Here is a 17,392-nt window from a genome sequence, read left to right on the forward strand (position 1 = left end):
CTAGCCTTATTAGAAACCAAAACTTGTAGCAGTCGATTATCAAGGCAAACCGCAGTCCTATGAACTTTACTTTGGCCTGTACTTCAAAAAAATACGAGAGTTTTCAATAAATTCAAAACATTTTTTGAAATTTTTTCAAGTTCATGCAAAATTTGCAAATGTTTTTCTTTTTGCTTAGAAAACATTACCAAGTGATCCTTGGACTCTGATTTTTGAAAAGTTTCCCATGGATCCGAAAAATTGTTTTCACCAGGCTAAAGGTCAATATAAGTAATATTTGGCGCAAAAAGAGCAAAAAATACTCTTTACTAAATTTCCATCATTTCCTTAAATTTTTATTGGTTTGCAAAAGAGTCACTCAGGCTTGCACCACGTCATGCCTCCATCAAAGATAAAGAATTGGTTGCAAGACTTTAACTGATGCTGTCATCCTTAAGAGAAAAGATCTATGAAAATTTTCTAAAATCTCCACGAGAATCTATATTCAACGTAATGGCAGCGCCAGAACGGCCCTACTATCTCCTTCCCCACACTTGCACTTAAAAATCTGATCAGGAGTAACGCCAGCCAGAACTTACTAATGATAAAACAACCGATCGCCCGGGGCACACACTTGATGCTAGATCAGTTTGAATAAAGGTCATCCAAGCGTAGTAATTGTAAAGTTGATTTGGAATTTGTCTAATTTGAAATCGGAATCTCCTATTCGGAATTGCAGTTTCGGTTGTCTTTAAATAAAAGATCAAGTTGTTCAAATGTGTCCTTGTTTGCATCAATATTAAAATCACTGCTAGTGTCTTTTTCAGTAGTTTGGCAAGTTTTTAAACCTATTGTTTTAACTTTTTTGCTTTTTATAGGTTTTTCTTTGCGTTGTCAGCAATTTTGGGTACAGAAATTTTGCAATGGTGAAATGTTTTTCCCCTGATTGTTTTCTCAGGTACCGGTAAAAATTGTATTTATTAAATATTTTTAACAAAAGCTGAAAAATGTTCTTTGCCTAATTTCGCGTTTCCTGGGTTTATAGTTGGGATTTGTACTTTTTTTGCTCAGAAAGGTCTACCGAGTTTTGCCATAAATTGCAGAGAATTGATTAGCTTTTCCTCAATTTTTTCTTATTCCTCCATTTGTTTTGATGGTTCTTCGACTTGTTATTTTTCCTTGGAGCCATTATGTTGTTAAAATATTGAATATCTGTGTTGCTTCAAATTTCAGTTTATTTTAAGTTTTTTTGATGATAAGAAATGGGGCACATGAACGAGGCTCCTTGTCTTTAGTTCTTACAGAAAAAATATCATTTAGTTCCCCCGAGAGATTGAGAGACAAAAGATAAAACAACTGAAAACCAGATTTCAAAAGTCTCTAACATTTTTAAACAAAGTAGAACCAACAAAAGGAATATATTTTTATCTCTTCGAAGCCGGAAGAGACCTGCCATCCCTGTGAAAAAGTGATAAACAAACAAATACAGATAATGATCACAAAATCTTTAATCGTTTTTGAAAAAGAATACCGTAAAGTCATAAAACCAGCAATCATCAATTGACTACCTTATATAGGCTCACTTACTCCATTGAAAATCCAATTGGGGATGTTACTAAAGAGACAAATGACAAGATAACAAAAAGGACAACAAAAGGGACAAACAAAACAATAATTTTTTGAAGTACATGTGCAAACGAGCTGAACTGTTTGCTGCTGAATTGGCATTGTTGTATTGCACTTGGTTATTAAGTTCTTTCTGGTTTTCTTGTTCTGCTATGGGTTCTGGTAGCGCCTCTCTATGGTCTTAACTGTAGAATCGCTTATTCTTTTGAACTCATTGCGTTGAGGGGATATTATAGGTGAGTTTGCTGCCACTCTAGTTCATCACTCTCTCCAGCCACTTGTCCTCGGACTACAGGCCTCCTGGCGCCTTCTCAAGTTTTGACTAAATCATTTGGCTCGAATAATTGCAATGCGTATTGTCACCCCGCTCCGACTGAGTACAATGGTCGAGGTCTGATCCACCTTTTTGGGGCAAACACCTGATGCTAGATCACATTGAATAAAGGTCATCCAAGCGTAATAATTGTAAAGCTGATGAGAAATTTGTCTAATTTGAAATTGGAATATCCTATTCGGAATTGCAGTTTCGATTGTCTTTGAATAATAGATCAGCTGTTCTTTCAGGTTGTTCAAATGTGTCCTTGTTTGCATTAGTATTAAAATCAATGCCAGCGTCTGTTTTTCAGTAGTTTGGCACGTTTTTAAACCTGTTGTTTTAGACCTTGGGCTTTTTTAAGGTTTTTCTTTACGTTTTATAGGTTCTATCGGTTTTTTATAGGTTTTCAACAGTTCTGGGTACAGAAATTTTGCAATGGTGAAATGTTTATTCCGCTGATTGTTTTCTCAGGTACCGGTAAAAATTGTATTTATGTAATATTTTTAACAAAAGCAGAAAAGTGTTGTTTGCCTAATTTTTCAATATTAACAACCTTGTTGTTCATTTTTCTGTGAACATAGAACTCAATATTAAAATGTGTATTGGCTTCGTCGGGTTTTTTGGGTTTATAGTTGGTATTTGTACTTTTTGGCTCAGAAAGGTCTACCAAGTTTCGCCATAAATTGCAGACTTGCTCAGCAGACCTCAGTTCTTAATCTGCCATTGGTTTTGATGGTACTTAGATTTGTTTTTTTTTCCCGAAAAATACCATGGAGCCATTAAGTTGCTAAAATTTTGAATATCTGTGTTGCTTCAAATTTCAGTTTATTTTGAGTTTTTTTGATGATAAGAGATGGGGCACATGAACGAGGCTCCTTGTCTTTAGTTCTTACAGAAAATATATCATTTAGTTCCCCCGAGAGATTGAGAGACAAAAGATAAAACAACTGAAAACCAGATTTCAAATTTCTCTGACATTTTCAAACAAAACATGAGCTACAAAGTAGAACCAACAAAATGAACATCTTTTGCCTCATGAGAAGCCGGAAGAGACCTGCCATCCCTGAGACAAAGTGACAAAGAAAAAAATACAGGTAATGAGCACAAATTCAATAATCGTTTATGAAAGAATACCGTTAAATCATAAAACCCAACAATTATCAACTGACTACATTAAATAAGCTCTCTTACTCTCCATTGAAAATCCAATTGGGGATGTCACTAAGGAGACAAATGACAAGATAACAAAAAGGACAACAAAGGGGACAAAGAACAAAACAATAATTTTTTGAAGTACGTGCGCAAACGAGCTGAATTGTTTGCTGCGGAATTGGCATTGTTAATGCACTTGGTTATTAGGTCCTTTCTGGTTTTCTTGTTCTGCTATAGTTTCTGGTTCTCTCTATGGTCATAACTGTAGAATTGCTTATTCTTTTGAACTCATTGCGTTGAGGGGATAGTATACGTGAGTTTGCTACCTTTACCACTCGTGTTCTTCACTCTCTGCAGCCACTTGTTTTCGCACTACAGGGCTCCTGGTGCCTTCTCAAATATTGCCTCAACCATTCGGCTCGAATAATTGCAATGCGTATCGTCACCCCGCTCCGACTAAGTACAATTGTCGAGGTTTGGTCTACCTTATTGCTACTCTCACGGGTTTTCCCGTCTCATAACACTACTGTGAGGCGGGCGGTATCTTGAGCACCGAAATTCTGCAAGGTGTTCTTCGTAGAGGTGTTCCGCCAGATAACTTTGATCACGACTTGGTCGTCACAGCAGTGTTGATGCCTAATTGGTCAGGTCAACGGAACTTCTCTGTTGGTGTGCTCCCAGCTTTGGCTCATTTTTTGCCCTGTTAGGTCATACCAACGGTTGTTCTAACTTTGTTTTTCCTGATGCAAGTTGTGAAAGTAAAGGACAAAAAGCGAAAGAGAGAAACATGAGAGGAGGAAAAGGCTTAAAATTCAAAAGTTGGTAGGTACTGGTTTTTTGATAACCTTCTGCAAACTACTTCCTTTACATCTACCCAAACCTTCAACCAATTACATCAAAGTATCGCATCTTCTATTTTCGTTCGTTTAAAATGTTCATCTCGTATGGTATTACTTTTCATCAACAAATATGATCTTTTCATTTCCCCATCGTTTTTTGGAACCATATATTCATTTTTGTATTGCAAAAAACATATTTACCACAAATGCTGTTAGACTGCAGGACATGTGCTGTCTGAATCGCTGTTTCAATTAAAGTCCTTTTTTTTCTACACTCAAGAGTCTTTTGCTCTTGCGACTGAATAAAATTTGGGTCACTTTTGGCTTACCTTAATCTCAAATTGTCAAATTGACGTTCTTTATTCTAAGTCATTTTAATTACTTCAATTTCAGGATTTAATATCAATTGAGGATGCCTCGATCTAATTGAGGGCTATTTGAGGGTGACTTCTTAAATGAAGACTTTTGTCTATATGAAATTGAGAAATTGCTGCTTTTTTCTCTTTTTGTGTGTGTTAGTTTTCATTGGTTAGTATATTGAGACTAAGGGGCTGTGTTTATTTTGCTTTTTATTAGATGTTATAGATCTAATTAAATTGTTTGCTGTGCGCAAAAGTATAAACTAATCGCCGCAAAATGATAATGAAAATAACGAGCAAGCAATGCTTTTATAAAGATTTCTTTTGGTGTAGCTTTTTGTAAATTCTTTTTCAAAGGTTTTTGTTTTTCGTAATTGTTTAGCCTACTGCTATGGCAGATCAGTGTAATTATTGTTATATTTACCTCATCAGGTAAGTTGATAATGGACGGAAAACATTTGTTGTGGTTTTTCTATTCATTGTAGGATTGAATAAAGAAATAGAGAATAGGATCTTTTCTTTTTAAACTTAATGGGTGCACGGTATTTGCACCCCCTGGCTCATCTGCCATATTACAATGATTTACTCTGTAATGGCACGTGCTCTATAACTGGGGTGTGTAGAGAACGTACTGGGGGCAGAACCGGAAAAGATCAAAGAATCAAATTACGGAAATTTCATGTTGGATGTTCAAGCATAGCTCCCACTAACTTAGTAACATAACAAAGCGTTGGGAAATGATGCGATATCAGTAATGTTTAGGAAGCTGACATTGGCAAAAATTAATTGGATTTTCTTCAAAGATCCAAGCGAATATGACGAGAACTTTGCATCACTGAAGCAGGCGGTTTTGGCTGAGTTGAACAAGACGGACACTTCGTCTGACCAGGAAAGGACACTCGACAGACAAACTTCTCTTCGCAACGAGTACAACTTCACCGTCGGTGAGATAGCTGTCTATCTTTTATAGGTTAAGAATATAGAGCTGCCTGTTTTAAGATATCACGAACCCAAAGAGCTCCAGAAAAAAGATTGAATAAGCAGTGAATAAAATTCGTAATATTGAATTCCTGATGAGATCCATTATCATACTCCATTTTTGCTATTAAATTTTTTGAGACGAAGTCCGCAGGTTTTTATGAGATATTGCGCTTAATTTTGAGCTGTTCCATCAAGTTGTACAGGCTGAAATTTTGAGCAGTGAACTAGTGCTTCTTTTGACAGTACTAAAATATTGGGTAGTCTTCCGCACCGGGTCAGGGTCAGAACTACTCAGTGTCGACTAAGAAAGTGCCTAGTTTGAGGCTTTGCTTCGGATTAAGTGGAGACTGATGATATTGCTTGGTTCTTTTTAGTTCGGCTATGTCGCTATCAATGATAAACCATCCTAGAAAATATCGATTAGGAAAACATTAGGTCAAGGGGATTTGTATTCTGATACAGACCGACATTTTCCAGGGCTGGCGATTGTGTGTACGCTAGATTGTGCTATAAGATCATTCTGATGACAATAATAGTCAGGGCAAAGGGGTGACTCAATTTTTTTAATTTCATTTTTAGCCTTTGGTTGCATTTATGGATGCTAAAGGTTTTGACAGTTGGTTGTTTTCTATGCTTTTGAAGAAAAATAGCTTAAAAATGAGCAACGATAGGAACAGGAAACACCTCACAGGAGGGTTGTGTATCCTACGATTTCCATATAGCCATGTGCCATATAGCTCACTCGCCAATTGATACTTATTCGACGACAACAGTCTTTTCACTGCTAGGCGCAAAGGATTTGTTCAGAAGTCGTGTAGTTAGTTAGGGTGCAGCTATATCACACTTAGTGTGAAATCTAATTGACGAAACTTTTTTAGCGAAAATAATTGGAATTATATGGATTCCTCTATGGAGTTGCTTAAACTGTAAATCAGAGCGATATGCGTGAATTGCAGTGAACAAATGTTGTTTTTCTTCTTCAGGGAATGCTGCCGTTCAAGCGAATGATGAGGAAGAAACTAACTTCTGGGACAGAAACTTTCCCGATCAGAATGCAGTTGCCTTTGATGTGTTATGGACAGTTTTTGTTGCAGGTATAACAAGTTTAAATTACTAATAAAAGTACTAATAAGTCTGATTTCTCTGATTTTTACGTTTTGTTTACTGATTTTTAATAGCCGCCCTCATCTTCTCAGCCGGCTTTTATAGCGCTCCTATTTTTTTTTTACTTCGTCGAATACAAAAATGTTTCGCTTTACCTCATTTTGCCGCCTTTTCAACATTTTGCGTGAAATCTTTTTGACTTCTCTAGGCTAGTTTCTCTCTTCTCTCATTCTGCTAAAAGTGATTTTGAGCATCAGTTGCTCAGCAAAGCAATTCAAAATGAACAGAGTTAGTACAAAAATGGATGTCAGAAATAGAAACGGGATAAACCCATAAAGCCCAATTTTAGATGCCCGCTATTTGAACGTCGTTCCTATAAGTCTTATTTACCATCTCTAATGCTTATTGTTATTGATGGTAGCCCCTGTAGCCTCTCTCTAAAACAGAAGTATGTTCAACCACGAAATGCCATCAAAATGAATCGGACTTAAAAAAATGTTTTTGTACAAAAATCTTTTTTTTTCAATATCTTCTGTTATTTCAATCCCAATCATGCTTATTGGAATCAACGGCGGCTATTTTCCGGCAATCTGCCGGGTATGTTTACTGTTTTCAATAAGTACAGTCGCGATTTTGACGGGTTTTTTTTCAAATTGATTCAAAAGTTGATTCTTTAGTCTTGCATGATTTTGTTGTTTTTCTTATGGTCTTATCGCTGTGTCCCAAAAATAACAGTTTTCCTAGGCATTCATTGCGGCATATAGTTTTTCAAGGCATGTATTTGTATGGTTTTTTACTTTGAGGCCACGGACTTTCAAAAATCTCTGCCAAATTGATTTCTTGCCATTTCTATGGTTATCACCTGCTTTTCCTGTTTTTCATTGATTCCTACAGGGTCCTGGTATTATGTACTCAATCTGAAGCTGAGTAGTGTTACTTTTTTCATGATTAGATGTTAACATTAGTTATTCCTAAAACACAAGATCTTGGATACAAAAACCTCAATTTTTTAGTTTTTTGTGCGGTTTTACACAAATAGAGTCGTTGGCTTTGTCGACTGTCTTATTTAGATGTTAACTTTCAAATTTTATTGTCCAGCTCATTTGTAAATTAAATTTTTTGGATTGTATTTGCGGACCTGTCCTATGTTTTAAGATGTTTTCACACAATTTTCATGACTTTGATCTTTCAAAATGAGATAAACTGGTAATTACCGTGGTCATTAGGATTCATTAGAAGTCCCAAGGTAGCCTTAGTAATCTTTTATTTGCTTAGAGTGCTGAAGTTGCTATCTAGGCCTAAATTCATTTGTAAACGGTTTATTTAGTAGTTTTTGAGCCCAAAATGTTGCAATTTTTCATGTTTGTCTATATTTGTTGTTTGACTAGTCTTGAATAGACATTTGTTAAAGTGTCTGAATTTCTTTTGCAAGATATAACTTTTATGATTATTTTATGAGCTATATGGTACTTTGAAGATATACACAAAAAAATGATACTAATTTTTGCGATTTTAAAATGTTTTGAAAGTTTTTGTCATTTTCAGAGTTTCTCTGAACTCAAGGGCCATGGAACCTCCCCTCCGGTTTGATAACAGGTTACTGCATTTTGTCTAGTGGTAATAGATTTGGTCTTCAAGATTTAAATATCACGAGTTTTAGCAATTTTTTAAAATAAAACTTGCATTTTTTAAATTCTTTTCTGAGTATTTGTCTGGCCAAGAACCTATAGCGGCCAGGGCTCCTCTAGGGCTTGATAGTGTGCTAATGCATAGGGGTAATGGAGTGCTTTTGAATATTTTATTGTCGACAAATATATGCAAAGCTTCTTATCATGTTCCAAGTTTATCGATCTTTACGAGTCAGTTGAACTATTTTACGCTTGAAATAGTGATGGTCTCCGTAGACAGTAAAATTGTTCCTAGGATATAAATAACACGAGATTTAGCAACATTTCATTAAAATTAGCAATTGATTTCTAAATTTTTCAAATAAAGTTTTTCGAATTTTGCGGGCCACTTTTTGGGTCTTGCAGTGAGTCATATTTCTCGTTTTTCTACCTTTAGTATCAACTAAATCTCTTTCAAGGCATTTGCGCGGGTTAATGAGTTTATTGAATGTGATCAAATGTGGTCTTCAGGGTAAAAGTTTTATCGATGACTTGTTTTTGTTTAGCTCGTTTGATTTTTTTATTTTTGAGATTTAACTTTTGAGACTATGTCTTTTTGGCTGGCATTGTTCAATCGATCTGCTGGTCAGGTACAGTTTTTGAGAACTTGTCCTCCTTTGTGTTTTTGTGTCGTCGTCAGGATTTTTGTTACGACCATATGACGTCAGATTCGCTTCAAATATATTTTTTTATTTGTTCATGCAATTTCCATTGAATTGCGGGCGTGACGTCATCTTTTACGCTGACTGGAGCGAGTTGTTTCATTCGCTTGCTTAATTTTTTGGTCAGACATGAAAACAAGAAAGAAGAGTGTTTTTTGTTCATGTAGCGTTTTTGAGAGAGAGCAAGATTCTAAAAAAATTTCTGCTGAGCGAGCAAAGTTTTTTGATAGCGTGCGGCTTTTTGCATTTGTTTTTTCTTTACATTTCTGAACTATGTTAACAATTAATTGTACGACCGGGGGATTTTTGACATTCTCAATAGTATATAATTAGTTTCTTAAGTAATCTCGATGTATCTTTGGTAATGTTTTACCATCAATTGATATTCTTTTTGTTGAAGAAAATTAAGGATTGTCCAGACAATCCATTATAGACAGTACTTTTTGGAGTGGCAACTTATGAATAGTTTCCAAGGAAATATTTTGATAATTTGCTTTTCCCTGGTAATGTTTGTTTTATCAGTGTGTTGTGAGTTTTATCAGTGAGTTGCTTGCTGAGGTGCAAGTTAAATTTTTTTCTTGTCGACTAGAATTTTTTCTAGAGTTCCTGCTATGTTAAGATCTGTTCACACATTTTCCGTCACGCTGAAACATGAAGTGGTGCGAAAAAGCGAGTGGTTTTGTGGCGTGAAATTTCACTCAATTTTAAAGTTAAGTGACCAACAAAACGGCGTTTGAACACAAATTAGCTTTCTCGCTATTGGTTTTTTCGCATGCGGTGATTTGGCTTTTTTCTTTTCGTTTTTCATGATTTGTTTCTAATTGGTTTTCTCAATCCATTGATAGTCCATTTCAGGTCTAGTTGAGTCAATGAAAGTTTTTTGAATTGTAGGTCAGGACTTTTCTGTTTTTTACATTTCAAAGAATTTGAATTGTATTGGGGCGCTGTCTTTTTAAGATCTGTTTTTAAGATCATATTCATGATTTTTGAAGTCAAATTGGAGTAGTGATTTTGGTCGCGCCGAAACAGGAATTGGAGGGAAAAAGCGAGTGGTTTTGCGACGTGAATTTTTGCTCGAATTTGAGACACAGTGATAAAACGGTGTTTGAACAAAAATTCGCTTTCTCGATTGTGATTTTTTGTTCACGTGCGGCAATTTGACTCTGATTTATACTGTTTTTTTTTTCATTTTTCGTTGCTTTTCTAAATGGTTTTTCAAATCCATTCATTGTCCATTCTAGGTCTAGTTTTTTGTTTGGTCAATAAAACTTCATTGAATTGTAGGTCAGGACTTGTCCTGCTATGTTTTTTAATTCGTCGAACACAAATTTGTTTTGCAATACCTTGTTGGCAAAATAGTTGGCACTTTAGTAATGTTTTTGTACAAGAATCAATTTCTTTCATTTTCTGTTCTTTCAATCCCAATCGGGGTTATGGGGCTATTTTCCGGTTCTGTCTGCCGGTTATGTTTCAAAATATATCCCAAACGTCAGTGTTCCTTGCTTGTTGTCAGCGTGTGTAGCTATAGTTAGGCTATCATTAAAGTTCAATGAGGTGCTCTGTCTGTTTTGAAACTTGTAAACAATTTTAATCAGTAATTTGTTCTTAGCAAATATTCAAAGGGAATGTGAATTAAATAGATGGCAGCCTGCCCGTTTTTAGTTAATGCACATTTTACGCATTTTACAAAGATAAGAGAGGCCGTGTTTATTCAAGAGTACAAAGACGATCTGGACCTTCAGTTTGACGAGAAGCAGATGTTGTGGCTGGAGAAACTGTTGTTCAAAGAGGCATTCAGTCGGTCCAAAATCATCTCACGCAAAGTGTTCCTAGAATTCAAAGGAGACACGTTGGAGCAAGATGGGGAAAAGGGGCGAAACAAGAAGCATAAGAGTTTCTACTCGAGAGTGATTGACTATGCGGCTGGCAACTTGGCCATGAAGGAGGTCTTTAACATGAACAGCATCATCAGAATGGACGCCATTCGAAATTTAGGTCTGCAATAAATATCAAGTGTTGGGACATAGCTTGAACTTGTGTGCAGGATTTTAGGAACTTCTGTAAATCGAATGATTGCATGACCTTGCAAACCACCGCACGATATACCGCAACTTGCTGTGACTGTCAGACCGTATGTCCTGTGAAGCATTAATTATAGCTGCGAAGCTGTAAGCTGAGCGTAGCTATATTGCGGTGCTGTTGGTTTTTTGTTTCGTCGTCTGACGCTCCATTTTCGTTTTACATTTGTTCTAGAACATTCTGTCTCGTCACTGCTTAAATGGTTTTCTTCGCGCTTGATTTCACGCTTTCTGCGTGACTTAAATTGCGGTTATTCAGAAGTTTTCTGTTGCTAAAACAAAGTTGATTGTAAGGTAAAAGATGGTCAAGTCCGACAGCCGAGTGGTTAAGGCGACTGGCTGATAATGAGATCGGCCGTTCGAGCCGCGGCAGTGAAACATTTTTTGCACCCAAAAACAACCTCATTTGACTGAAACTTGTAAGTTTTATAGACGGCGGCGATACCTTCTATCAACTCATTTCTGTATCTTTTTCCATCTGTATTTACAGCACGCAAGTCTATTTCGCAGCTGTTCCGGCAATCTGCAGGCAATGTTAGTTTGTTTCAAATCGCACTCTTCAATTTAAATTCACGGGCAAAAGTTATGAAATGAAAGATGGGAAGCAAGAGCAAACTTTTAATTGCTCTCAAGCCAAATTTCTAGCAATTATTTTTGTCCTGTGGTATTTTATGCGATTTTCCGTACTACCGACTTTCCGTCTGGTCGTTTTTTCGTCTGACAATTTGGCTTTTTGTGCTCAAAAACGTGATAAACAGGTAAATCCCATAGGGCATTAAGTTCTCTTAGACCTCAATTTCGCTGTTAATAAAAATCAACGATAAAGTAAGGCGTGATCTCTAATTTTGAAAATTGATCAAGCAAGAATTCATTATTTCATACTTGTTCAAGCGTCCCACTTTTTTTCAAGGTTTCGAGTTTCATATCACACTAGACTTTGAACTTAATCAGTTTTTCGCTCTTTTTTCACACTTGGCTCGAAGAGTTCAACCTTACAAAATGGAATAAAATGAGCAATCTACTGAGCAAACTTCTTGGAAAAAATTCTTGGAAGCCTTAATGCATGTTTCGTGGAAAATTTTATTGGAAGCCCAATTTTTTCTCATGAGACAAAGCATACATTTTTCAAAGATAATTAGAGGGGATCATTGAAAACAGGAAACAGTCACAAAAAATAACAACTTAGGCAAAGATGATTTTTTTAGGATCTAGAATTGAGTCAATATAAAGAAATATTTTTATAAATTGCTCATTTTTCTAAAAACCATAGAGAGTGACAATGAGAGTGACACAACAGAGCCGGCTGACGACCTCTACTATCCATTCGCTCCTACAATAACAAGGAATTCAGAAAAAAATATTATTTGAAATGAACGATTGTTCAATTGTTGGATTGATTCGCTGCACGAGAGCGAACCAGATTTTCTAAAGGGCAATTTGAAGAGCCTGCTAACAAATTTCAGGCCCCTAGTCAATGATTACCTTGAAAAAATTTTTGTAGAAATTCGCAAAAATGATGGCTCGCCTTTACCACCGAAAAGTTTAAATTACATTATATATGTAATCAACATGTATGCAAAGGAACTCAAGTTGGATTACAATATCTGTTCAGACAGGGAGTTCGAGAGATGTTGTCGTTTTCTGGACGAAACAATGAAACGCAGAGCTTTAGACGGTTTTCAAAAACCAAAAAGACAGGCCAGCAAAGTTAATGAAGACCTGGAAATTGACCTGTTCCAGAGAAATATATTGGGAACCGATGATCCAAGGAAACTTCTGCAAACCGTTTACTTCCTCGTTGGAAAGTTCTTTGCTCTTCGATCTCGTCAGGAACATAGGAATCTCAGTGCCGGCGTTGAAGCACAAATAAAAGTTGAGAGAATGAACGACAAGGAATAGATCGTGTATCGTGAAACGAATTCAAAGAATTATCAAGGCGGCACACGCCCAAGTCTCTCCAAATTCACAAAATTGGCGGTACACTCTGTCCGGTTTCTATCATCAAAAAGTATATCAATTTAATTTCGACTGGTTCCTAATATTTTTAGAGCAGGCCCAATTCAAATTTAATGGTAAAAAATGGTATCAGAATTCACCTGTTGGAAAAATGTATCTTGATGGTATAATGAAAAAAATAGCTTCAGAAGCCGGCTGGGATACAACTCAGTTGTGGACTGGGCATTCTCTTCGAGCAACGGCTTTATCTAGTTTGATGGAAAAACAAATCTCAGAGGTTTTGGTGAAAAAAGTTACCGGCCATAGAAGTAGCCCTGCCTTGCAAGAATATGTGTGATCTGATTCGGTGCAAAAAGCAACCTCAAATGCCTTAGCATCACCCTTGATCCATTTGAACAAAAAATGAAAAACGATGAGCCGAACGAAGAAAACGAACGGATACTGATTCAATGTTCAAGTAAAGACTATTAATATATGCAAGGCTATTGTCTGAAAAACAATGCTAATGAAAATACTTCTCCGAAAAAACTGTTAATCAAGATGAGACGTTAAAAATATCGCAGAAAAGAGTTAATGAGAAACTATATGCGAAAGATGATTTCGACGACGATTCCGATTTGGAACGACAACTGGTTTTATTTGGCGAGCAGGAAGAGTATAATAAAGAAATAGAAATAGAAAAAACTTATGAAATTATCTCTAAGAAAAACGACTGGATGAAAAAGTGTGCTTTGGAAACATGCAGACTTGCAATGTTACTATAAATTTTAATTGAATTCTCTGAGTTTTGAACAGCGAAATTGAGGTCTAAATAAGTTAGAGTATAGTTCTGGGAAGCCTTCGGCAATTCGATCTCAGCCTCGAGCGCAAGCGCTCTCGGCTTTGAGCTGTAATTGCCTTAGGCTTCCCAGAACTATAATCTAACATATACTTAGAGCCCTAAGGCTCACTGGTATCTAAATATGCGATTCGCCTAAGCTTTTTAGGTGACGTAAATTCATAGTTTGAAGTGTGGTTTTTTTGAGTTTGCCCCCTCCCAGTTTTGAGTTTTTGAGTTTACCCCCTCCCAGCCCCCCCCCCCCCCCTCGCCGCTAATCAGAACACCACCTGTATCCCTCCTCCCTCCCCGACCCACGCACACACACACACGCTCACCCCCACTCGCGCTCAACACCTTCCCACATGCTCCACCCACCCTCCTCCCATTAATTAAGCTAAAGCTAGGCCCCCTAAGCCGTAGCCAGCTGCTTACAAAGCCAAGCAATGGACAGTCGTCTGAGATCACTTCGCCCGACGTTAGTCGGTTATGTTTGTAAGATTATTTGGGTACTAGAGGAATTAGATTCCGAATGAAGTTTGAGTTAGCTCATCAATTTGTTATAATTGTAAATCGAACGACGTTAAATCAGAATGAATTTTTCATCATTTTTTTCCGTGTGCATTGGACAACCTTTTTGATTTCAGCCTCCTTCAAGACAGCCGCCGTTGTGAGTTCTCTTCTGGACTTGCTCGAGGACCCAGACGCGAACTTGAGAGCAGTTGCGGCCATCAGTCTGTCTAAGGTCGGCAAAGGTCACCAAGAGGTGTACGAGGCTCTCATTCAGACTACTGAAGACCCCGATCGCTTGGCCAGAGAAGCGGCTATTCTATCCCTGGGCAAAATGAAGTGTGAACAAGCAATTCCACGCATCCTTCAGATATGGAGGAATGACCCGATCGCACCTGTGCGTGCTGCAGCTGAAATTGCGCTTCAGCAGATGGAAGTTCCTGCAACACAAAGTGCAAGGAAGATGGTTGATCTTATTTCTAAAGAAATTACGTCACTCAAGCAACAAGGAAAATGAACTGTCTGTTTCAATTATAGCCTGAAGGTTCTTAATTTGATAAATTAAAACAAAAGAACTAACACCGACGGTGCTCAAAACTTTAGAAATCTACTTTGCTATTAAAATCCTACTTATTAAAGTCTTTCAAACGAACTTTTAAATTGCTCTCAAAGAAATTTTGTAATTATTCAAATTCTTTTCCGTGAAGGTCCCCCTCGACATTTTGGTTTCGCGTGATCTAAATTGGTCCTGTTCAGAATTTGAACGCAATGATACTGCGCTAATTGATAGATGTTTCCATATTAAGAACCATATATGATATTTGTATGATTATGAACCACAGATGATCTTTTTATGGTTGCTGAGATTCATAAATCCAAAATTCTGCTTTTTAAATCATGTCTGTTAGAGTTAATGCTGCTATTGCTGCACCAATGGGTCGCCGCTAAATAGTGTTCCCAAAAAAGCGATCTTCCTCAAAAGACGGTTAAAGAAAATTGGTATGTATTGATAGAAAGTGCATCGCTTTCTTTAGTTTTTCTTAGCTATTCGGGGATAATTTGCAACTCTTATTGGTCCAACCCCATTTAGGACAAATCAAAATAGGTCATCAATTTCTCTCGTTGTCGAGGAGTCACTTTGAGAATTTTTGTGAACATGTGATATTTTGTTCACTTTTAGCATTTTTTTTGTTCGATTCAGTTTTTGTATCAAATTATTGTTTCATATTATTAATAGCCGCGTCCTCAATTCCAGGCGACTATAGCGCTCCTATTTTTACATTTCAGGGAATTTGAATTGGATTGGTGCGCTGTGTTTTTACGACTCGAAGAGGAGTATTGGAGAAGTCCTTTTTACGACTCGAAGAGGAGTATTGGAGAAGTCCTTTTTTTTAATCATTTTTTGGAGTGAATTTTGAAGCGGGAAATGAAACGCGTGAAAAAATTTGGAGTGATTTTGGTGCTGAATAAAAGTGAAGAGCGGAGCGAAAAGAGAGTGGTTTTTGTTCATACCGCTGTTTTTGAGAGAGCGAGAAATAGATGTGTGAAAAAAAATTTTCTAAGCGAGCGAAATTTTTTTGTTCACGTGCGGCTTTTAAAAGCAGTTTGCAAATTTTGATGGTTATGAGGTTTGATTAGATTATGGTATTGTATTAGTTTTAGGTTTGTTTTAATAGGAATTGAAGGTTTCAAGTAGTTAATTTGATTTTTAATGCTAATTTGGAAGTTTTTGATCAGTTTTGCTGATTTTTAGACGAAATTTATTGATTTTGTACCTGTTTTTTTGTTTTACTGCTTTAAGTGGGATTTGAATAGAACCTTTTTACTTAAGGAATTGTCAGATACCAATTGACTGAAGTTTTGTTGGTATAAATCATTTTTGTCTAAGGAAAAATCACCGAAAAAATGAGAAATTTTAAACCATTTTTTATTATTTTTTTTCAGTTTTTCTTTTTTTTAAATCTTACACCAGTGTCTTACCCACCCTATTATAACTTGCCCATGGTTTTGCGAGTTTTTAATTGCTCTAATTGCAAAAGAACTTTATTCGGATTTATGTTTCCTTGTACTATTAAAAAAAACATTTACTTTTTATAGTTTTTTTGTTGAATTTGTTTTTGAATGCCGTTTCTATTCCTTAATTTTTTATGGCATTTGTGGAGGTTTAGGGTTCATAATAGTTTTTCTAGTTGTTTAGTAATAAGTATGGTCAATTTTGGATATAAATCATTTTTTTGTTGAGAAAAATGACGAAAAATGGAGTCCTATTTTTTACATTTCAGGGAATTTGAATTGGATTGGTGCGCTGTGTTTTTACGACTCGAACAGGAGTATTGGAGAAGTCCTTTTTACGACTCGAAGAGGAGTATTGGAGAAGTCCTTTTTTTAATCATTTTTTGGAGTGAATTTTGAAGCAGGAAATGAAACGCGTGAAAAAATTTGGAGTGATTTTGGCGCTGAACAAAAGTGAAGCGCGGAGCGAAAAGAGAGTGGTTTTTGTTCATACCGCTGTTTTTGAGAGAGCGAGAAATTGATGTGAAGAAATTTTCTCTAAGCGAGCGAAATTTTTTTGTTCAAGTCCGGCCTTTTAAAGCAGTTTTTTTCTCATTTAATTTGGTTGTGGTTTGGTTATGATTTTGTTTTAATTTTAGGCTGGTTTCGGTAGTGGTTTAAAGGTTTCTGGAAATTAGTTTGAATTTTATGATAAGTCGGAGGTTTTTAATGTATTTTGCTGATTTTCGGGCTAATTTTGCGTTTTTTTGACGATTATTTTTTACTGGCTCAAATGGGTATTGAAGAAACCCCTTCTACTTGAGCAATTTTATGATAACATTTGGTTGCAGTTTTGTGGGTAAGAAGCATTTTTTTGTTTAGAAAAATGACAAAAAATGGCGAATATTGGAACTATTTTTCTTAATTTTTTTGCAGTTTTTCGATTTTTGTTTTTAGTTGAGTTTCTTTGCCTATTATGACTTGCCTATTGTTTTGTCAGCCTCTGGATACCCTATTGGCTGAAGGAAATTTTTCTTTGATTTATATGTTTTCAGTGAAAGTTGTTTTTAAGAGCTTTTTTTTCATAATTTTAGCCTAAAGTATTTTTTTCAAAATTCACATAAGTGGTTTTTGTAAGTACTAGTTGTTTTGATGAAGGTATTTTGGCAGAGATAGTTTTTTCGGGATCTCAATTTATAACAAAATTTGATCAGATTTTTTATCGTATTTTAACAGATTTGATTTTATTGTTTTTACTTTTTTGTTTCATGACTTTGTTTCAAGATAATCATAAATTAGTGAAAGAACATTTTGTTTAATGAGTAGTTGAATGCCGTTTAAATGGATTTTCACT

The 17,392-nt window shown here is 36.1% G+C and overlaps 2 protein-coding genes across 2 annotated transcripts in view; both read left to right on the forward strand.

Annotated features, from left to right (window-relative positions):
- LOC142336037 (uncharacterized) overlaps positions 1-14,732 on the forward strand; it is a 40,903-nt gene extending 26,171 nt beyond the window's left edge. Inside the window, exons 5-8 of the mRNA XM_075384529.1 lie at positions 5,034-5,215; positions 6,236-6,346; positions 10,402-10,680; positions 14,184-14,732. Coding sequence (XP_075240644.1) covers positions 5,034-5,215; positions 6,236-6,346; positions 10,402-10,680; positions 14,184-14,563 — 952 coding nt within the window. The 3' untranslated portion in view covers positions 14,564-14,732. The remainder of the gene's footprint in view (positions 1-5,033; positions 5,216-6,235; positions 6,347-10,401; positions 10,681-14,183) is intronic.
- Positions 1-17,392, forward strand: part of LOC142336036 (uncharacterized) — a 421,548-nt gene that overhangs the window by 368,029 nt on the left and 36,127 nt on the right. The window lies entirely within an intron of this gene.

This window comes from Convolutriloba macropyga, chromosome 3, assembly GCF_964194025.1.
Source record: "Convolutriloba macropyga chromosome 3, txConMacr16.3, whole genome shotgun sequence".
In the NCBI taxonomy this organism is placed as follows: Eukaryota; Metazoa; Xenacoelomorpha; order Acoela; family Convolutidae; genus Convolutriloba; species Convolutriloba macropyga.